At 38.8% G+C, this 22,575-nt stretch overlaps 1 protein-coding gene and 9 non-coding genes across 12 annotated transcripts in view; all 10 read left to right on the top strand.

Moving 5' to 3' along the window:
- Positions 1–22,575, top strand: part of ikbkb (inhibitor of nuclear factor kappa B kinase subunit beta) — a 33,472-nt gene that overhangs the window by 1,115 nt on the left and 9,782 nt on the right. For 2 of the 3 annotated variants that reach the window (XM_088415574.1, XM_088414797.1), the window contains exons 2-17: positions 4,501–4,638; positions 8,147–8,241; positions 12,251–12,371; positions 13,902–13,971; positions 14,842–14,930; positions 16,468–16,557; positions 16,634–16,758; positions 17,369–17,476; positions 18,568–18,697; positions 18,860–19,054; positions 19,144–19,258; positions 20,065–20,188; positions 20,248–20,399; positions 22,137–22,198; positions 22,288–22,388; positions 22,462–22,511. In XM_088415574.1, coding sequence (XP_088271700.1) covers positions 4,534–4,638; positions 8,147–8,241; positions 12,251–12,371; positions 13,902–13,971; positions 14,842–14,930; positions 16,468–16,557; positions 16,634–16,758; positions 17,369–17,476; positions 18,568–18,697; positions 18,860–19,054; positions 19,144–19,258; positions 20,065–20,188; positions 20,248–20,399; positions 22,137–22,198; positions 22,288–22,388; positions 22,462–22,511 — 1,732 coding nt within the window. In that variant the 5' untranslated portion in view covers positions 4,501–4,533. Of the gene's footprint in view, positions 1–4,500; positions 4,639–8,146; positions 8,242–12,250; positions 12,372–12,777; positions 12,803–13,901; positions 13,972–14,841; positions 14,931–16,467; positions 16,558–16,633; positions 16,759–17,368; positions 17,477–18,567; positions 18,698–18,859; positions 19,055–19,143; positions 19,259–20,064; positions 20,189–20,247; positions 20,400–22,136; positions 22,199–22,287; positions 22,389–22,461; positions 22,512–22,575 lie in introns of those variants that run through there. The other variant, XM_088416353.1, reaches the window with a different exon arrangement.
- Positions 572–653, top strand: trnas-aga (transfer RNA serine (anticodon AGA)). Its single transcript has one exon. It is a non-coding gene; the product is annotated as a tRNA-Ser (tRNA).
- Positions 820–901, top strand: trnas-aga (transfer RNA serine (anticodon AGA)). Its single transcript has one exon. It is a non-coding gene; the product is annotated as a tRNA-Ser (tRNA).
- trnas-aga (transfer RNA serine (anticodon AGA)) lies at positions 1,068–1,149 on the top strand. Its single transcript has one exon. It is a non-coding gene; the product is annotated as a tRNA-Ser (tRNA).
- On the top strand, positions 1,316–1,397 carry trnas-aga (transfer RNA serine (anticodon AGA)). Its single transcript has one exon. It is a non-coding gene; the product is annotated as a tRNA-Ser (tRNA).
- trnas-aga (transfer RNA serine (anticodon AGA)) lies at positions 1,564–1,645 on the top strand. Its single transcript has one exon. It is a non-coding gene; the product is annotated as a tRNA-Ser (tRNA).
- On the top strand, positions 1,812–1,893 carry trnas-aga (transfer RNA serine (anticodon AGA)). Its single transcript has one exon. It is a non-coding gene; the product is annotated as a tRNA-Ser (tRNA).
- Positions 2,943–3,024, top strand: trnas-aga (transfer RNA serine (anticodon AGA)). The gene has a single exon. It is a non-coding gene; the product is annotated as a tRNA-Ser (tRNA).
- On the top strand, positions 3,191–3,272 carry trnas-aga (transfer RNA serine (anticodon AGA)). Its single transcript has one exon. It is a non-coding gene; the product is annotated as a tRNA-Ser (tRNA).
- On the top strand, positions 21,604–21,685 carry trnas-aga (transfer RNA serine (anticodon AGA)). The gene has a single exon. It is a non-coding gene; the product is annotated as a tRNA-Ser (tRNA).

Genomic DNA, 22,575 nt, shown 5'->3' with positions numbered 1-22,575 from the left:
AAAGTTAAGAAAAAGATTTGTGAAATACAGTACAAATGTAAACGTTATTTAACAATAAATAACTATTAATAAGTAAAATAACAGAAATATATTGAGTCGTATCTTTACAGTTACCCAGATGTAATGTTTTTTTATGTTAAAATGACTCTTTTCTTCTAAAATTAATTATATTTTAAAAATTCGGAAGAAAACTGTAAAATATACAGTACATTTACATTATTTTACCATTTTTACAGTGTATGTCAGGTTTAACCTGTAGCCGAGGGGTGTCCAAAGTCAGTCCTCAAGGGCCGCTGTCCTGCATGTTTTCCAGGTTTCTTTTCCTGACACACCTGATTCAAACGATCAGCTCATCAGCAAGGTCAGCATTTGAATCAGGTGTGTCAGGAAAAGAAACCTGGAAAACATGCAGGACAGCGGCCCTCGAGAACCAACTGTGGACACCCCTGTCATAAGAGAACCAAGTTTCTGAAATATTTTCCATGTTGTTGACCATATCCTGATTGCCTGAAATTTAAACTCGATCCAGTATACAATCGTTAGAAAATGTCACCTGAACATTCAGCTGTGTGTTGTTGTGGCCGAGTGGTTAAGGCGATGGACTAGAAATCCATTGGGGTTTCCCCTCGCAGGTTCGAGTCCTGCCAACAACGGTTGTGTTTTGGAGTAGAATAAAGAGGTCATGTCATTGTAAACTTCGTAAGAGAACCAAGTTTCTGAAATATTGTCCATGTTTTTGACCATATCCTGATGACCTTAAATGTGAACTCGATCCAGTATACTGTCCTTAGAAAATGTCACCTGAGTTTTTAGCTGTATGTTGTTGTGGCCGAGTGGTTAAGGCGATGGATTAGAAATCCATTGGGGTTTCCCCTCGCAGGTTCGAGTCCTGTCAACGACGGTTGTCTTTTGGAGTAGACCAAAGAGTTCATGTCATTCTACAGTTTGTAGGAGAACCAGGCTTCTGAAGCAATGTCCATGTTTTCGACCAATTCCTGACTGCATTAAATTTAAATTCCATCCAGTATTCTCTCTTTAGAAAATGTCACGTGAATGTTCAACAATATGTTGTTGTGGCCGAGTGGTTAAGGCGATGGATTAGAAATCCATTGGGGTTTCCCCTCGCAGGTTCGAGTCCTGCCAACGACGGTTGTCTTTTGGAGTAGACCAAAGAGTTCATGTCATTCTACAGTTCGTATCAGAACCAGGCTTCTGAAGCAATGTCCATGTTTTCGACCAATTCCTCACTGCATTAAATTTAAATTCCATCCACTATTCTCTCTTTAGAAAATGTCACGTGAATGCTCAACAATATGTTGTTGTGGCCGAGTGGTTAAGGCGATAGACTAGAAATCCATTGGGGTTTCCCTTCGCAGGTTCGAGTCCTGCCAACGACGGTTGTCTTTTGGAGTAGACCAAAGAGTTCATGTCATTCTACAGTTCGTAGGAGAACCAGGCATCTGAAGCAATGTCCATGTTTTCGACCAATTCCTGACTGCATTAAATTTAAATTCCATCCACTATTCTCTCTTTAGAAAATGTCACGTGAATGTTCAACAATATGTTGTTGTGGCCGAGTGGTTAAGGCGATGGACTAGAAATCCATTGGGGTTTCCCCTCGCAGGTTCGAGTCCTGCCAACAACGGTTGTGTTTTGGAGTAGAATAAAGAGGTCATGTCATTGTAAACTTCATAAGAGAACCAAGTTTCTGAAATATTGTCCATGTTTTTGACCATATCCTCACGACCTTAAATGTAAACACGATCCAGTATACTGTCCTTAGAAAATGTCACCTGAGGTTTTAGCTGATTGTTGTTGTGGCCGAGTGGTTAAGGCGATGGACTAGAAATCCATTGGGGGTTCTCCTCGCAGGTTCGAGTCCTGCCAACAACGATTGTGTTTTGGAGTAGAATAAAGAGGACATGTCATTGTAAACTTCCTAAGAGAACCAAGTTTCTGAAATACAGTGGGCCTCCGGGTTACGAACTTAATCCGTTCAGCGACTACGCTCTCAACTCGAACTGCTCGTATGACGGGCAATCCAAACCTATGTGAATGCGTGCAAAAACCTAAGTTAAAGACATCACGACTTTATACACATTTTAAAAATGAGTAACATAATCTACTGTACAGTTAAATTAAACAACACATACAAAGGAAAAATGATATTTACCTTTGGAGCAACGTGACTTGAGCTGGGTGGGGGCGGAGGGGAGCAGAGACCAACGTTGATATGCTATTGCTCTTACAATGTCACAGTCACTGTTTCAGTCACGGTGTCAGTCACGGAGATGCTAAAACATATCATCCTCTTACTTCTTCCTTTACCGCTACTAGCAATTTTAGAAGCTATGTCTAACAGATAAAGTTTGCAAAGTCTTCACAACATTCCTTCCTTCCGTTTTTCACTCATTTTCTCTCCTTCCTTCCATGCCGACCAGCTGTGCCATCAAGCTAGATAAAGGCGTTCGGCCAATAGCACATCTGCATTTCTGTGATTGACGTGACGCCGGCCAATAGCATCTCCATGAGTGAGACCGGGTGACCTTAATCGACCAATAGCATATTGGCATCTCCGTGACTGACTCCGTGACTGACACCGTGACTGAGACAGTGACTGTGACGTTGTAAGAGCAATAGCGTTCACCTTACTGTCACAAGCGTCAACTGCTGATTTTGTTGACGCAACTAAGCGAAAATATATTTGCATACACAATGGTCGGCATGTCCGATTGTTCGTAAGACGAAATGTTTGCTCGTAAGTGGGGGACAAAAATCTCCGTGGTCTACGCTCGTAAGTCGAATTGTTCGTAAAACAGGGTGTTCGTAAACCGGGGGCCGACTGTATTGTCCATGTTTTTGACCATATCGTGATGACCTTAAATGTAAACTCGATCCAGTATACTGTCCTTAGAAAATGACACCTGAGTTTTTAACTAAATGTTGTTGTGGCCGAGTGGTTAAGGCGATGGATTAGAAATCCATTGGGGTTTCCCCTCGCAGGTTCGAGTCCTGCCAACAACGGTTGTCTTTTGGAGTAGACCAAAGAGTTCATGTCATGCTACAGTTCGTAGGAGAACCAGGCTTCTGAAGCAATGTCCATGTTTTCGACCAATTCCTGACTGCATTAAATTTAAATTCCATCCAGTATTCTCTCTTTAGAACATGTCACGTGAATTCTCATCAATATGTTGTTGTGGCCGAGTGGTTAAGGCGATGGACTAGAAATCCATTGGGGTTTCCCCTCGCAGGTTCGAGTCCTGCCAACAACGGTTGTGTTTTGGAGTAGAATAAAGAGGTCATGTCACTGTAAACTTCATAAGAGAACCAAGTTTCTGAAATATTGTCCATGTTTTTGACCATATCCTGACGGCCTTAAATGTAAACTCGATCCAGTATACTGTCCTTAGAAAATGTACCCTTAGCTAACCTGAGTGGTTAAGGCGCTGGATTAGAAATCCATTGGGGTTCCCCCTCGCAGGTTTGAGTCCTGCCAACAATGGTTGCGTTTTGGAGTAGAATAAAGAGATGAAGTCATTCTACAGTTCATAAGACAGGGGTGTCCAAAGACGGTCCTCGAGGGCCACTGTCCTGCATGTTTTCCTGACACAACTGGAGGACAGCGGCCCTCTGGGACCGACTTTGGACACCCCTGCTGTAGCCACTTTCAAACACACTGATTTTCAGAGTTGTCATTGACTTTACACACGTTTCTTCAGTGGACATGACCATACCGTGTTTTAATGTCATAGTTTTGTGATATATATATATATATATATATATATATATATATATATATATATATATATATATATATATATATATATATATATATATATATATATATATATACATGAAATTCTGTTTTTCATGATATATATATATATATATATATATATATATATATATATATATATATATATATATATATATATATATATATATATATATATATATATATATATATCATGAAAAACAGAATTTCATGTTTTCGGTACTAATAACATTACAGTCTCTATGGTGTGGCTTGCTCTCATTTTATTTACCATTGGTGCTGTGTAGGATAGCCAAAATATTTATAAGTGGAATTAACATTTGATTGTTACTCAGTTTGGCAGAAAAAATGCCAAACCAGCCAGAGTACTAACAAAAGAAGGTGGTAATAAAGCGCTTGATCTCTGATCTTGTGATCAGAGACTTGGACTTGGAACATAAAGACTTGGACTAGACTTAGAATTGTGGGTCAAAAATTTGAGAATGATCTTGGACTTGGACTAAGAGATCTGTGCACGACTGGACCTCACTGAATGGTATTTGGAAGTGTCTTTAATTCCTTCCACCTTGTCAAAGGCCCGAATTCCAGTAGATGTTAAACAGACTTAAAGCATAATGTTGCAATGATCATCCTTCACTGCAGATAAGACGTTCTTAGTGTGATGAACATCAATGTGTGGGGCCTCGTCTCGGCACCTTCTTTATAAATGTTGAATTTCTTTGCAGTTGTGGCCGATTTCAGGAGCCCCGGTAGAGGCCATGAACCGCATCCCTCTTCATCAGCCACAGAGTTGTGGGCCCTGGGAACTGAAGGAGCGTCTGGGAACAGGAGGATTTGGGAATGTCACCAGATGGCAAAATAAGGTTTGCATTGCTTCTTGCAGAGCTTCTTCACCATGTCCAGTCACACATCTTTGTTGTTGTAAAAGATACTGGCACTGCCACGACATTTCATAGAGCCCTCAAAACAGAGCCCTGTTGAGCTTGTTTATTGCGTTTGCAACAGCATGTTGCAGAAGCCTACTTAAAAATAAACACACCAAATAACACATGGACAACAATGCAATAACCGTAGTTTGCTTTTATTTGGCCTTCGCTGCTATTTGTTGCTACCAGCTAGCTATACTCCTCCTCATGACTTAGGTTTTATTGCTATCCCGCGTGCTTCTACCAACATCAACATACTGCTCCACGCTGCAAGTTATTCTACACATTTGAGTTTTCCCACCAAACACAAGAGAAAACACCAGCAAAGACATCGTGATACAACAAGAATTTACTTTACTGTAGTTTTCTCTCTATCGCGGATGGCCGTCTGTTGATTGATGCCGGTTGATGTGTGGCTGTCCTACATTCTACTTGACTGCTAAGAGTTGTGTTTTTATTTTCCAGTAAATGTAATTGGCAACTGTAAATATTCCTCCCTGCGTCATTAAATGGTCCAGCAAGTCACTTAGCTTTACAATACTTGAACAAGTAACTAGGTTTCTGTTTTCCATTCTAGTGGTTGCTATGTCAAAGAATCAAAATAAAGACTAAACCTTTTTTTTGTTACATTTAAATATAGCATTTACCATAAAATAAATGGAGCACATTAAGATTAGGTGTTTAAACTCTGAACAAAATCATATTCAGAGCCATAGTATGCAACTTAATTTCATTTTCATCAATCACGTGAGGCAATGTGAGACAAAATTAGAATTTTGTCACTCTCAGTTTTACCGTTTTGGGCCAAGCGTTTTAAATTTTCAGTTTTTGGCTGCGGCCAAACATTTTCATTTCGTCTCATCCCTAATAAAAATGTATGTATGAACAGTATATACGAACAAGTTTGTATTAACAAAGCCAAGTCAGGGTGAACATCCACCCAAGCCCAAGTTACATACAGAACTCCCATTGCTACTGGGAAGCCCAACCCATTAAATGTCATCATCATTTAATGAGTTTTGACAAATTGCAAATTCTATGCTCAGCAGCTGCTGAATATGCAGTTTGGCTCAAATCCGGAAGAAACATTGGTTTGAACATTACAGATGTATACAAGGAATGCACCAATACCACCACTAAAATACAGTAAAAATGCCCTGATAGCACAGCTCTGATACTTCACACTTGACTAGTCACTTCAGTCCCGTGGGAATACTAGGAGAGTATCACTTCAGTTATCCTCTTAGTTTTATTTTAATTTGTTATTCTCAATAAGCAGTATTTTTTTAATTTAATTTATTTTGAAGTTAATACGTAGAAGTAACTTGAACCCACCAGACTCTAAGTTCCTGTTTGTCTCTTATCTATCTTTACTCATTTTAAAGTGTCTTCAAGTGTTCACTCTGAGTCACCACATAACCGAAATGACTTGCGTTCCAGGCAACATTTAGGTGAAGTTTGTGGCAAAACATGTCAGTTTTACTCTCATTTTTGAGTGAAATTTATACCATGTCAAGTAACGCTTGTTGTGTTTTTGAACAATGTTTTATTGAAATACAACAAATCTTTCGTACCATCACTTTTACTCTTGATCACCACATGCTCAAACGAAACTTGTACTTGTATTCTATCTGAACCCCCCCCCCCAAAAAAAAAAAAACAGTATCAGTGCATTCCCATCCCCCCCAGCTCTCGTGATTAGATTGTACAAAGAAGACTTGACGCCATAGCCAGCAAATGTGTATATACCCTTTCAAAAATTTAAGCTTTAAGAATAGGCAAGTTTATTTGCCAGGCATAATTTTAGCACATTGAGCAGTCAATTAGTATATAAAGTCTAAAACAGGAATTTCCTGGCATTGTCCTGGTGCTCAAGGTTCTCTGCTTACAAGAAAACCTTTTTCTTCACAGCCGATGAGCATAAAAAAAAGAAAGGGGCCTTGTTTTTCATGACTAGTTAGTAAGTACATTGTGATAGAAATCAGCTTAGTGACATCACTCCTAGTCAGAGGATGAGAGCATTATGGGATGTATGGAAGTATGAGCAGCACGCTCTTAACGGACCTTCCTCTTCCCTTCTTTATGACGGTGCTTCGTTTGTGTTAGTCACCCGCAGGTGTGTATACTTTATGTTGAGCACGCCACACGATAAGAGGGTTTTATATTCTAAACAATTTGTATGGTTTGTAATGTAAATATTTATAAAACAGACCAACAAATAGCTCTCTACAAAAAAAGGGGGGAAAAGGGTACTGTAGTACAGCTTGTTTTGCTGGAAATGTGTGACAAATAATAATGATTTAAAATGACTACTTTCAATTACTGATGATTTCAAAATATAGCCAGACGCCTTTAGTGAATTTCAATTACAATCTCATTATCTTTCTAACGGCAGATATTTGCTAGAGCTTTGTTAACTATTATCTTTATAAAATGAGACATACAGTATCAATCAAGTTGGGAAACACTTGATAATTTTGTGTCGTTTCCTTTTATCATTTCAAAGATAGTTGATTTGGAGAATAATACTCACGTACTTGCCATACCATATCTTGGTATTTTTTCAGTTAGCTTATATAGATGACGCTTTTTGAAAGGGGTAGAGAACTCGAGTTACACGAGAGCCTGTTTTCACAGTTAAGTTCTTGCAACATACCTGATTTAAATGATCAGCTCGTCAAGCTCTGTCAAAGCCTGTTAATGATCCTGCTTGAAAACAGGCAGGATATGGCTCTCGAGGAATCAGTTTGTAATGCCTGACTTATAACCTGAAGTATACGTTCTCTTCATAGCTGTGAATTATCAAGAGTTAATAACTTTCATTTTATGTAGGTGTTTCTAAACCTTTGCCTGGTACCGTATACAATTTTTACAAAAGGTGAATCCTTTTTATTCGAGATGAAAACCTCTACTATTGAGATTTTGTATACGTCATTCTTAATCATCCAAAGCCAATCAATAAACCTGTTGGCAGTTGGTTGTTATGTAATCTCAATGAAATGAAAGCGGTGGAACTGGTCACTTACCAAAATTTCAAAAAAAAAAGAAAAAAAGAAAAGGGCCTGGTGGAAACAGAACATTGAGTACCTGAAGAGGGCGCCGCTGATGATTAAACTTCCTTTTTCCCGTATGGATGACGAGCTGCGAGTTATTATAAGGAGGCAGGTCAAGTTACGGGCAGCGGTTTGAGCATGATGACGCTATGAGAAACAGGGAATGAGATATGTTCACTTGTGCGGCTCTTCACTTTGACTGATTGTACACTGCATGGCAATCTTCATATGTAATTTTCAATGAACAAATTACCTCTAAATCATTTCTACTTTCATCTCATGCTATTAATAATAATTTATTGAAATCTGTTTTAAAAGGTTAGCCTTTTTGTTTTTTGCAGCTGTCATGCCTTTTATTCTTTGATATTTTTATTATTTTTTTGTGTTTAAAGGATACGGAGGAGCAGATTGCAATAAAACAATGCCGCCAGGAACTGAGTGAGCGAAACAAAGAAAGATGGTGTCTGGAGATACAGATCATGAAAAGGTCAGTTGCTCAACAGAAAACCTAATCTGTTTTAATCAGGGAAATAGTACATATTATTATTGTACTTTATAAAAAATTATGACATCATAATTGAATAAAATTTGGCCTCTTCCCGCATCATGCATCCATTCATCTTATCTTCCGCTTATCCGGGGTCGGGTTGCAGGAGCATCAGCCTCAGCAGAGAAGCCCAGACTTCCCTCTCCACCGACAACTTTGTCCAGTTCCAGTCTCATTCGCAAATTGCAGAAATGCAATGCTAAGACTCACAAACCAGACCCCCTCAATGCTTCGGCTGCGCCTAGAGATTCTGTCCATAAAGGTACTGAACAGAATCGGTGACTAAGGGCAGCCTTGGTGGAGTCCAACCTCCACTGGAAACGGCTTTGACTTACTGCCGGCAATGCGGACCAAACTATGATATCGGTGATACAGGGACCAAACCCCCAAAGCAACTCTCACAGAGCTCCCCGAGGGACATGGTAGAACTCCTTCTCCAAGTCCACAAAACGCATGTAGACTGGATGGGTGAACTCCCATGCACCCTCAAGGATCCTGCCGAGGGTATAGAGCTGGTCCACTGTTCCACAGCCAGGATGAAAACCACACTGGTGCTCCTAAATCTGAGGTTTGACCTCCTGACAGACCCTCCTCTCCAGCATCATTGAATAGGCTGAGGAATGTGAGCTCTCTATTGTTGGAACATACCTTCCGGTCCCCCTTCTTTTACTCTTTTAGTGCCAAGCGTTATTGGAAAACTTCTAGAGGGCCAGTATATTTAGCATTTTCACTCATCTTTCAAGGCCAACAGAATATCGCGTGCATTGTCTATGTAAATATGGATGGTATCATATGAAAGATTGATTGCCATTCCTTAGTTTGAATTGCGTGTAGGTAATACCTGTGCTGTCACAGTTGTGACACAGTTGGTCACAGTTATCACTACAGTGTTCATTTGGCTTAAATTAAGGAAGCATTAGTCAAGGGTGTCAGCTACCCTCCATAAGAAATGTATTTGGGGAGAATGTTACCATTTACTATCGTTATTACGATTATCAAGAGTTGAAAAGAAGACCACCACCCCAGTCTGTCAATCCCGAGGTGCTCTCACCGATGCCCATGCGTGGCATGTCAGCCAGGACAGCCTTACAACATCCAGAGCCTTTGGGAACTCTGGGTAGATCTCATCCACCCCCGGGGCCTTTCCACCAAGGAGTTTTTTGACCACCTCGATGACTTCAGCCCCAGAGATGGGAGAGCCCATCGGAATTTCAATACTCTTCTTCCTCAGAGAAAGACGTGTTGGTGGAATTGAGGAGGTCTTGAAGTATTGGGTCCACCGGTTCACGACGTCCTAACTTGAGTTCGGCTGCGCCCCATCTCCACTGTACACAGTGTCGATGTGCTTTCCCCTCCTGAGATGCCGGATGTTGGACCATCTTCAGCTTGACAGCATCCCTTTCGGGTTCAAGGATTGCCGCCACGACAGGCACTGACTTCCTTATGGCCACAACTCCGATCAGCCTTCTCGATAATGAAGGAGCAGAACGTGGTCTACTCTGACTCAATGTCAGTGTAATACAGGCATGCTGATACAAACGAAGAGTTTTACTATTACTGTGAGTGGCTCAGTTAGCTTGAGTAATATGAAGTATTTTTGCAGAGGGTAAAGAATATATGCCTGTTTTTTTTTTTTTTTTTTTTTTTTTTTTATCAAATTGTCAAGTTTCTTGTTGCCTATCTGTTGGTATGCTATTTGTTAGCCCGTCAATGGCATTTCCTTTTATGCATTAGCATTAAGAAAGAGAACTTAAAGCCAGTTACGCATATGGCTTTTTCACGACCCAATGTCATGTACAGTTTGACAGTAAACTTCAACATAGTGGCATTTTACAATTTGAAGTTTCTTTTTTGAGGAACCTCTCATTGTCTTGAACCACCAGCTCATCTGGGGCTCATGGAAGTGCCGTTAGATCTATAATTATTGTTTTATTGTGATGTTAGCGAAGCTTAGGTTGCTGCCACTATATACTGCAGCACACATCTCATTCCAAATTTCTCAATTTTCTGTACCCTTACTTAAAACATTTTGGCTTGCCTCTGTCCATCACAGTTCAACTTTAATTTTGAAAAGGCCTTCAGAAACATCCAAAGTTAAGTTCTTATCCATCCTGTATAATGGACCATTTTCTTTCTAGGGGATTTGTAGGTGCTTGTTTTGGATCTTTATCTCCTGAAGGACTCATGAAATGCATCTAGTCAAAAGTTTTTTTGGCAGTGAGCACTGAGCAGCTTATTTCACTTTAGGATTCCTTAATGGTCTTGCAATGTCATTGTACAATGCACATATTCAAGACACTCTGTGCCTGATCCCTTAACATAACTGAGGCGCCATGTTTTTTTTGTTTCTGTAAACACAAAGCTGATGTGACTTGCCAAAAAGTGCAGATTTTGTTTAACCCATCTGAAGGACAAGCTTACAGTTTTTTTTGTCTTCTTTAATGGAAAGTTTCTAAACATTTTATCCATTTATAATATCTTATTTTCATTTCAGCTATTTGAAATTGATTTCCCTATTTTCAGCATCGTTAGCTTAGTTGTACAAACTTGTCCTGACTCAGGTGAAGAAACAAGGGAATTTTCCATTTATTTTTAGCATTCAATGTCTTTGTTTTTTTTTTATTACTTTGAGCAGTGTCTAATTTAAAAAAAAAAAAAACACTTCAGTTTTTCTGACTCACTGCAATGCATTCCATAACATGTGTTTGACATTTGAGAGATCCACCCCCATCTCTGTTTTTCTCAACACAAACCCTTCTTCCTGAAATAGTAAGAATGGCACTGGAAATTTAATAATAAGACGTTCGTGCGGAGGTGTGTGGTCATTTGTGGACTTTATGTTGTTATTTCTGATGCACTTAAGTGCCACCTCTTCACTGTGCTCCACTTTGGTTTCATCACGTCCTCTCGTGTGTGTTTGGTGGGAGGGATTTATTTTTATTTTTTTTGCAAGATTGACGTCAAGACTTATGTGTGAGTGTCAATTTAAATTGGGCCCATCAAAATATGTGAATTTAACAAGTGTGTTGTTCTCAGACTACCACAGACCTCCTGACTCGTGCACACAGGCTGTGACAAACATCGTCAGGGCAGGCTATTATATAATCACACCACAAGTGTCTTCATGAGGTGTAGGTCAAGGGTTGAGATTGTCACGTCAAGAGGAAGATTTGCACGCAGGAACAGACAGGACACAGAAGTATCCAACGTAACCACATCAAACATTGGGAACTAGAACTAGTCAATGGAACAATAGACTTTATCAAACCCTCAAGTTTGTTTAAAGTTTTCAGTCATTTGATAAAGGAACATGTCTGCCTGCGTCTTATTGTTGCAGCGTCTCCTGCTAATGGCACTGTCACTCACTGATTACCATGTTCCAAACCTTTGTGGCTTTTAAAGGGAAATCTATCTAAATTTTATCTTGACAATAGTGTTCCATGCAGCCCCATGTGTGTAAATGAGAGATTCTGACATATGAATTAAGCAGCAAAATCTACCTGGTTTTAGCCTTATCCAACGGTGGCCATTTTGGCTCTTGCTGTCAATTGAAATGACATCCCAGTAGGTCAGTAATGACCTGATCTTTTTGCAAATACACCATCCTCAAAAGTCCTTTTGAGCGCAGCCACACCCGGAACTGTAGCTACACTATAAGATTCTTCCCATTAAAAGGGCGTTTACCTCCATATTGTTGCCAAGTGGTTACTCACAAGGGAGTTGTTGCGTGTCTAATATCATAATAAAGAAGCTTGGGGGCAAGCATGCCTCATATGAAATGTTTTGTGTGATTACTTGTTGTGGTAAATAGGGGTGATTCGCCTAATTAAAGCTTCTGTACAGTGCTTTGGTATGCACTGATTCCATACTCTACAATTTGTTCTTGTCCATTACCAAACACTTTAAAATATAGAAAAAATGTATACGCCTTTTTTCTAAATGCTCTCAGGTTGGATCATGTCAACGTGGTGGCAGCGAGGGAGGTTCCTGAGGGAATGCAAAAACTTGTGGCTACCAACGACCTGCCGCTGCTGGCCATGGAATACTGCCAAGGAGGAGATTTGAGAAAGGTAAAGAGAAACGTGACTGCTGCTTAATGCACTAAAGTGTCAGTATCATTTTAATGTGTTTATTACCTTTGCCATATATGTTCCTTTATTTGCTGATTGTAACTGGTTTATTCCCGAATGTATCAATTTTTGTCCAGTTGCTATGGTTCTCTAATCTGTTTTCTTTTGCCATATAGGATTGTTGTCTGGTACTACTTAAGCTCTATGTTCTTGGTGACATATTGTCGAGGTCACACTAAGCTCTCAAACTTTCGCTTCCAAATTTTGTTTCTGAATCTGAGTCGTCTCTTTCTACATAATACGTTCCCGACTTAAGTTTATTCAAGATGTGGTTACATTGGAGTTTTGTTTGTAAAGACTTTCTACTTTTCCCCTTCCGTATCCTCCGTCTCCTCCTTGGTCCAAGCTCTCCTCATCATGTGGCAATTAATGTAAGTGATTTTGGCCTGTCCTTATCACTAACTACTCTAATTAAAGGATTTGTAATAAATGGTTAAATGACCTGGAATCCAAACCTTCCAGTGTCCAGTACAACCTAGCTAAAAACAATTTGGACAACATACAATCTATTTACCGGTACTATTGAATATTCTGATTGTGTCCTTGTAATTGTTTTTTCTACTGTCATGATGGAGAAACAATTTAGAAAACCTCTGGTGTTGTCTGTGATATTTTGTCCAGAAATGTCTTTTTTCAATAGAGGCAGAAACATTTGAGGGTTGCTTTGTTTGGTTAGTCAGCTTTCTAACAATCATGTTGTTAGCAAAGGTTTTCCAAATGCTGAATAAATGTAAAAAATAGTCAAAAATGTCCAATCTTATTTCTGAAATTGCCTAACCCAGCCAGTAAGCTAATTTGTCTGTTTGCAATTACTTTATGAAAAAAAAAATGTGTGTGACCTGAACCAGCTTTTTCATAAAAGCATAAAATCTACTTAATACATTGTTTATGAAATGGAATAGAAAAGCTCAAAGGCATTTAACAGGGATATTGACTCTAATCGTATTCAGCATTGTATCTTTAGTGTGCGCACTTTTTCCACTAAAACGTATTTGAGTTTTGGAGTCAGCAAATTCTGAGGGTTTTTTATTTTTATTTTTTTAATCTGAAACCAATGAGTATGTACCCCGAGGACATGTAGAATATTAAGACCAGACAAAACAAAATACCAATCATGAACCACGAAGCCAATAAAAGCAAAAACACATTGTAGACAAATGGCGGTTCTGTCTATCCTTTTGCTCAGGTTTCCAGCAGTAGTGTGATTGTGGTGTTTATCGTTAAAAAGATAAAATAAATCCTTTGCTGATTTACCACTTTTTTCTTTCTCTACACAAAACCAAAATCAACAACTTTTAAGTCCATCATTGGCTTTGTGTTCTTAGAATTTGAGCCTGTGAGTGAACGCAATGTTCTTAATGGATGGAAAAATCTCCAATGGCGATGAAATGAGGACATGCTCTAAATCATGAGGAAGACAGATTCATATGACATGGGCATTACTCTTGCTTGTGTGTCTTCCTTCCGCAGTATCTGAACCTCTTGGAGAACTGCTGTGGAATGCGCGAGGGCTCCGTTTTGATTCTGTTGTGCGACATTTGTGAGTATCACCAGCAGCCTCTTTGTGACTTTGGTGAAAGTGGAACCATTGTTGGGTTAATTATGCGTCCCAGTGAGCTGGCAGGACGATTAGCTTCCCTTCCTTTGAAAACGGGCTCATTTAGCCTGTATGATGATGTCATCACTGACCCTAAACCTCAAACGCTTAGTCACCATGGCGACAGCTCATACACAGCCATCGTCCAAGCATACAGTACGTCAGCCGTAGGACGACGGCGCTTGCTTTCGTAACATACGAACTGAACACTGAACATGGGCTCTCTTTGTCTATACACTTTTGACACAAGGCACATATGGTGTTGCTCACTTATATCATAACACACACACTCACACACCAATGCAGGTAGAATGAATCGACTTTCTTGTTAGAATTTATGGACCCGTTTTCTAGTGCCAAATATATATATATATATAAATATATAAATATATAAATATATATATATATATATATATATATATATATATATATATATATATATATATATATATATATATATATATATATATATATAGAGAGAGAGAGAGAGAGAGAGAGAGAGAGAGAGAGAGAGAGAGATAGATAGATAGATAGATAGATAGATAGATAGATAGATAGATAGATAGATAGATAGATAGATAGATAGATAGAGTGGAAAATAAAAACATCGGTTTTCCTGACATGTACTTAGCAAGCAGATTTTGGGGAACTCATAGCCCTGCAACCAATTTTCTGTAACCCAAAAAAGGCAGATAAAAATCTAAGTCCAATTGTTAGTTATTTAGTTTTGTGGACGTTCCTCAGATGAAAGTTGTATTTGGCGGCGTACCTTGTTATATTGGTCCCATTTTGTTTTCTTTTTCATTCCCTTAGCCTCCGCTCTGACCTACCTCCACAAAAAGCGGATCATCCACCGTGATTTGAAACCTGAAAACATTGTGCTACAGCAGGGAGAGAAGCGGGTGAGTTCTAACACCCTCCTCGCCCATGACAAATGCACTCAAACCACAAAGATAAGGTCACACTTGGCCCTATGACTTTTTTCTGGCTTTTTGTTTTTACAGGCTTTCCACAATAAGCCTTAGTATGACTTTATGACGGAAAAACAAATCCTGCAATTTATCCTTGGACTTGTAGGCCCTGGACCTCTTTTTTAAGGTTACATAATGATCCATCCTTCCATCTAGTAGAGTGTTATCTAATGCAGTTCAAATATGAGTGGCCATTTGTAAACTTGGTTTACAACTTTACGGCTCAAAATTGAACTTGATTATTTCTTGTTAATACAGTTCTGAGGTTGCCCATATGCCTCTTGGCACCATCCCAGTCTTGGGAGTTTTTTGTGTGTACTGTGTATCACTTAAAGTATACCTTTTATTTTATTTTTTTTCAAATTGCTATAGTGACACATATAATGTCCATATTTTAAGTTTAAGTTCAATTGACCAAATGTGGTACTCTGAGGGACTGTGGATCCTTTTACAAAAGAAACATAAACTTTAGTGCCCCTCATAATTAGTTCGATACATATTGCTTACAAGACAATTAACTACCCCGAAACATTAGTATTAGTTGTGCTCTTAATACTACTCCTCTCTGATGAAGAACAGGTACTCGAACTTGAAAGTACATTGTGCAAGTCCTTGTCGTAGAATACTTGCCTGCATTAATTACTGATGCTTAATTCATTACCTTTGTGGATTTGTGATTGAATTTATAAATTCGGAAACACATGAAAAATGGTTTCTAAACTTGGCATGGGTTTCCCTTCTTTTATAACATTTATTTATACTAACAGCTTATATTATTGACCTATTAAATACAGGTTTTCCAAACATTTCATAAACATAAGTGTTTTTATCTGTTTGCCTTAAAATATCTTTGCACGACTGCCAAGGGTCTAAAGTGGTATTGGAGTGGTATTAGTATTGGAGTCTATTTTTTTTTCTCTCAAATGCAGGATTGAGTAATGGTGAATATTTAAATATTAGTTGCAAAGAAATGTTGATGTTTCATTATCAACATCTGGCACAAATGAAATATATTTACATTATTTCCTAATATGAAAATGAATTTAATATGCTGAACCAAAAAAAAACAATATCTCAAGGTCTAATTGTTGTTCCAGGACCATCTGTGATGCGAATAGATTTAGTCCCAAAAATCCAAATCTCAATTTCGAAAAGGTAGCCCAAATAGGGCAAACAATTCCACGAATGACCAAGCAAGTTCTGAATTCCCGTGAGAATAACTAAACATGAGCAGTCAACGTACACGTGACGAGACAGACCAGGATATTGAAAGGGAAATGGAGACAATTGGACACAGGTGAAGCACATGGGAGCAAGACAGGAAGGAGAATAGACATGACAGGAAGAGACAACTAAAACAAAAGTATTCTAAAAAAAAAAAAAAAAGTACAGCAAGCAAACCTGACACTGTATTCATATAAATGTGGTTGCACTTACACTTAAACCAGTTTTTTTCCTCCTGATTCAGTTGATTCACAAGATCATAGACCTTGGCTATGCTAAGGAGCTGGACCAAAGCAGCCTTTGCACTTCTTTTGTCGGAACGCTACAGTACCTGGTATGTCAGACATATTTTAATTGTGACATCATGTTTTTTCTTCCTGCTGAACGTCTACGTCATTCTCATCCTTCAGGCTCCTGAGCTGATTGAGAGGAAAAAGTACACAGTTGCTGTGGACTACTGGAGCTTTGGGACGTTAGTGTTTGAGTGCATCACAGGATTTCGGCCTTTTTTGCCAACCTGGCAACCTGTTCTCTGGTAGAGTCTGAACTTCCTTGTTGAGTTCCTTTTTTTCCTTCACCTTACAGTCAGTCGAGGCTCATGTCATTAGACAATTTTCCAGAGATTTCTCAACCTTTGCCTCAGTTATGTGAGGTAAATAAACCAAAGACCCCAGCATAAAGAATTGGAGGATGTGGGCCATGCCAAATTCAATGCCTCCTGTCCTTCACTGATATGCTGAAAGATGTATAACCTATGTTTGGGTTGTAAAAAGGAAAAATACCGCCTATTGTTTCACACTGACAGTCCCAGTCCTGCATACTTACTCTGTGCTTTATTTGACCTTAGATTATTAATATACCCCTACATAACGCAATATTCGTTGTTATTTTTAATAATACTGTCAGAAATGATTAAAATCTTTGTTTTTGTAGTTCTTCTTTGCAATACAAAAAAGTTCTCATAATAAAACAGCAAAATATTTTACCCTAAGTCAGTCCATCTTGATTTCCTAATTATCTTTGTTAACATTGCCAGAAGTATTAAAATCTCTGTGTTGTTGTGTTTCTCATTTGCACTGCAAAAAACATTTTTTTTGCTTATGAAAATATGTTGATATCCAGCGGCTTTCTTCCATTATTCCTAGGCACAATAAACTTCGATTGAAACAAGACAGTGACATTGTTGTATACGAAGATCTCTCCGGGGTGGTCCGCTACTCCAAACAGCTTCCTCAACCCAATAACCTCAACAGGTGAGCTGCGCCCGTGTAGACGTGCCAATTAAAGACAAGACTAGAGCAGTGGCAACCAATTCTTGAGCCAAAAGACATCACTGTGCAGTCTTACACCCCTGCCTTAAAAAAAAAAAAAAATAGAAATAGAACACACTGAAATAGTGAACAATTTAACACTATACAGTCTCTATGTAGTAGGGTTTTTTTCTGAAGTATGTATCAAACTGGTAATCCAATCACATTAATCATTCCCCATGAGTTTCAAAAAGGTTGGTGACTAGTGCTGGGTATTGTGTCTTAAAAGTGTATTGCTATATATTGCGATACAGCAAAGGTGTGGTACGGTACGTATTGCGATTTATTGGGCAATGATTGTAAAAATAATCAATGGCATATTAACAATGTAATATTTCCCCAACAGTTGAGAATACTCTTTCAGATGGCACTGGTGTGGCAGGAATAAAGTGGTAGCACTGTGCCACACGTGCCTCTTATTGCGCACCACTTCATACTCTTCTTTTTCTGCCATTTTTGCTCCTCAACCAGAAATGAAACTGATCTGTGACGTCTCTTGCGTTGGTGAAAAAATACCACAAAACACCAAGGAGAAATCCATTGTTATAGTCAAATACAGTAAAACCTCGAGATACATTCGGTTCTGTACAGTTTTTTCTTCATATTATATATGAATATATATAATAATATATATGCTATATTACTATATTACTATATTACTTAGCATATAAACAGCACGAAATAAAACATTTGCTTTTCTCTTCTGCCACCACTTTTGCTCTGGAACATGACCTCACCTGAAAGGTAATGTGTTGTATCATTTAATGTGGTGTTTTTGAAGCGCTTCAAATGATTTACATATAAAACATGATTCATATGACAAAAAAACATGATAGGAAAGCCACTGCAGAGCAGATTGATTTAAAAAAAATTAAATATTACAAAAATTTCAAAACCGATACGTGATATATTGGAAACGGAATGTCGTATTGCAACCCGTGTATTGCGTCACTTCATTATCGCCCTGCACTATTTGATGACCCATATACCAGTGATGTGTGTCTCACACCTCATGTTTTCCATGTATTTGACAGTCTTCTAGCAGAGAAACTGGAGAAGTGGCTGCGGCTGATGCTCAAATGGTCACCGCAAGAAAGGGGCAAAGAGCCGGATGCCACCCCCAGCAACTGCTTCTCCCAGCTGGAGCTTATTCTGCAGCTCAAAGTGAGAGTCAACCAAATGTTGTGTATATGTGTGTGTGTTCATGATGTATTGCTTGGCGAATTAATTAAGTACTGTAGTATGGATAAACTGGTGTAGAAACTTGTGAACTTTTAGAGGTTCACTCACTTGTTTCAGTTCCATTCATGGATTTATTCCTTGCAGATGGTGCAGGTTTTGAACATGACCACGGCCAAGATCTTGAGGTACGCAGTGGCAGATGACGAGACGGTGGCCGAGCTGCAGAAGAGAATAGAAGAGGACACTAGCATCCCTGCAGCCAAGCAGGAGTTGCTACTGGAGGCTGGTCTGGCCTTGGAGCCTCACGGGCTGGCCAAGCAATGTGCCATCGATTACTCCGTAACCAGAACAGCTCATATCACAACATGCTGTCATGACAGAATTGTCAATGGACCTGTGTGATGATGCATCATGTCTCATATGTGCAGGAGATTGATGGTCGACGGACAGACTTCCCTCTCGTTTTTCTTTTTGATCGCTCATCTTGTAGTTATGAGCCTCCGTTGACACCCCGCTCTCTTCCGGAAAACATCTGTTTTATCCGTGAGTCCTCAAGGTCTTTCTCATCCTTATATTGGAATTAAATGTTAGTTTGTTCTTAGTGTGGAACGTTTTCAAGCATGTGCCACCTTAAAAAAAATCTTAGTACCATCATAATGACCATCATTTATATATTGGATATGTGTTCACTCAAAGGAAGCAGATGTTTTATTACTAAAACGTACATTATATATTATTCTAAGACTGTACTTGAAAATGCAAACATTGAAACATTATGCAGTTTAAATATTCATCTAGTTTTCAGTTTTCACATACCCCTACCTACTTACTTAAATGGGGAAATGTACAAAAATGTATCATCCACGATACTCATTATAGAGTACCTATACATTTCCATGTTTGAAACCTCTATATCATTAGCAAAATGCATATGTTGTAGCTACTGTAAATTTAGCAAGGTCAATATAAAACCATTTTTTTTGTTTCAATCTTTTTCAGAATTTTATTAAGTTATGCCTGTATATGGCACCCAACATTTTATTTATTATTGTTTGACATTTTTTCATACGATTTTTAAATACTGTATTGCTTATGTGTTTACATATTTATTATGGTTTTACTTACCTCCCCGCACGGTTCCAATCATGCGAACAATTGAAAATATTATTAATTATCTTATTATATTTTTATGTAGAATGCATCCAAAATAGACCAACTGTGTTTTACATTAGACAATGGCTTATTATCATACTTTATCTTTGTTTAAAATATATCACAAATAGACTTAAAACATATTTTATATTAGTTATAAATAGTAAAATAATTATAATGTTTTGTTTTTTTTCCAGAAAAGGACCCAAAGCACTCTCTGCCTTACAGTCCTCTGAGGAGGACTTGTGGCCAGGCGTGGCACACCATTCGTTCCTTGAAGGAGGATTGGCAGAGGCTGCAGCAGGGACAGAAAGCAGCCATGTAAGAAACACACAAACACATTTGTGAATTTTGTTTAACAGTCAATAATTTTCTTCCAGCATGAGCTTGCTGAGACACAACTCATCCCTGTCCAAGCAGAAGAATGAGATGGTGTCCATGCACCAGAGACTCATAGCCAAGCTGGACTTCTTCACCACCAGCCTTCACATAGACATGGACAAATACCAGGAGCAGACCGCCACTGGGATTGGTACAGTTTTAACTCGTGTTTCACTGAAATGACTTTAAATGTTGTGCTGTTTAAAACATTGATCACACCACGATCAGAATGTTGTTTCTAAACTTAATACGTTGGTGCATAAATGGTTTCTCCTGAAATGGTTTTTCCTTCAGATCTGCATATTTAGTGTTTATCAAATGGTGGAAAGTACAGTAAAACTGTAAATATAAACGTTCCCATAAGGTAGCACAACCACAGTACAGTAATCCAAACCCTATTGCTGAGAGCAAAAGAGGTCATTTCTCACAGGCCTGCTCTGCTCTGTATATCAATCAAGAGACAAATTTCACAACGGATGATAGACGGGAGGTTTTTTGTTTTGTTTTGTTTTGTTTTTTGAGGCAGTTATATTAATAGCCTAAAACTGGGCACCCAGTGATTTAGTTAATGTCATGTGATGGCCAGGAAGTCCTGAAAATATATCAACTGTGTGGTGGAAGATGTGTTGCTTTTCCCCCCGAGGTACATTTTACTGAAAGCCCCAATCTCACTGGATATTTTCAACTGTTGGTGAGGGTAACAATATGCACATTCACATGGATTTTTCAAGGTTATTCAAGACATTTACTGATTTTTCAAATTGCAAAGAGATTTTAAAATGTTCAAAATTACTTAGCAACATGAAAAGTACAGGCAGACATTTGCTAAAAGTCTGGCAATTGTTTGGCGAACATTTACAAACTCGAACAAACCCAAACAAGAACGCCACCTTCACTGATCAAAAACACTCGCAAGTATTCACTGAAGTCCCAACAGTTCCTAACAAAGTCGTAATAGTTCCTGTCCGGTTTCTAACAGTTCCTAACAAAGTCCTAACAGTTCCTAACAATGCCTAACCGGTCCTAACAAAGTTCTTACAGTTCCTAACCAAGTCCTAACAGTTCCTAAACATTTTATGAAAGGGTCCTAGCAGTTTCTGACTAAGTCCTAACAGTTTCTGACCAATTCCTAATGTTTTCAAACAAAGTTCTAACAGTTTCATTATGGGGATATGGGATTTCTCATCCTCATACTTCCCTTCCATGGAAAGGACTTTAAAAAGATTCCTTAACCAATTCCTAGCACTTACTTAGCAATTCTCAACAGGATCCCGAGTAGTAAAAAAAATGGACAGGAAATCCAGTTGTCATTCTGAGCGGAGGTCCTGAGAAACGCCAGTTGTGCAGATTTTTGTGTTGTTGTGGCCGAGTGGTTAAGGTGATGGACTAGAAATCCATTGGGGTTTCCCCGCGCAGGTTCGAATCCTGCCAACAACGATTTGTTTTCCGTATTCTATCATCTTCCTTACAAAGAGTTTTTAACTGTACTAATTTAACAGGGAGTTGACTTCCCAGATCAAACAAGAAACACTTTTTCTTCCCTAACTCAAACACATTTCTTTTGGAGGATCAGAAATGGTTTCTCTGTCACTTTGCCTGACACCGCTTATCTAATTTAGCTTTTCTGGATGAATTTGTTTAAAAAAAATAGTATTTTCTTTGTGTTTTAAATGAGAAGAAATAAAAACTGAACAAAAAGACAGGCTTTTCATGGATCAATAACATTATAGCATAAACATTTGGAGACCTTCCTGTTGAAAACTGTGGAGGCTGTTTGCATTTTTTCATGACGATAGTCTATATTATGCCGTTTGCACTTTGCACTTTGTGACTACATAGTCCATACTGTTTTATTCCTGGATTCAACAGAATCAATTTCTGTCTCTAGCTTCAGAAAAACTGCTGGGAGTGTGGAGGGAAATGGAGCAGACTGCCAGCTGCTGTGGTCAGGTACATAAGTGTGTGCGCGTTTGTCTTTGTGTGCCTGCACATGTGTGTACTTGCTCTCAAGTGACCCATGCTTTGCTGTGTGTGTACAGCCCAAAGTGAGTGAACTGGAGGAGGAAATGATGCACCTGCAACAAGACATTCTGGACGTTCAGCGTCAGCCGTGGAGGAGTGGAGAGGCCCTGGACACACTGTAAGTCACAACACAGCTGTTTTACAACAATTACGAACAACTGCATTGTAAATTTGAGCCGTTCCCCTTTCAGTGAAGGGAAGGCCATGGAAATGCTACGCAAGCTGAGAGAGAAACCCAAAGGTTTACATTATTTATGCACATTTTCTCTTTTTAGTATTTCTCTACTTATTTTCTCTACTTTTTC

The sequence above is a fragment of the Hippichthys cyanospilos genome, chromosome 1, assembly GCF_059441005.1.
Source record: "Hippichthys cyanospilos isolate Australia breed blue-spotted pipefish chromosome 1, RoL_Hcya_1.0, whole genome shotgun sequence".
In the NCBI taxonomy this organism is placed as follows: Eukaryota; Metazoa; Chordata; class Actinopteri; order Syngnathiformes; family Syngnathidae; genus Hippichthys; species Hippichthys cyanospilos.
Note: the sequence above shows the minus strand (reverse complement) of the source record. Positions and strands in the feature narration are given on the sequence as shown.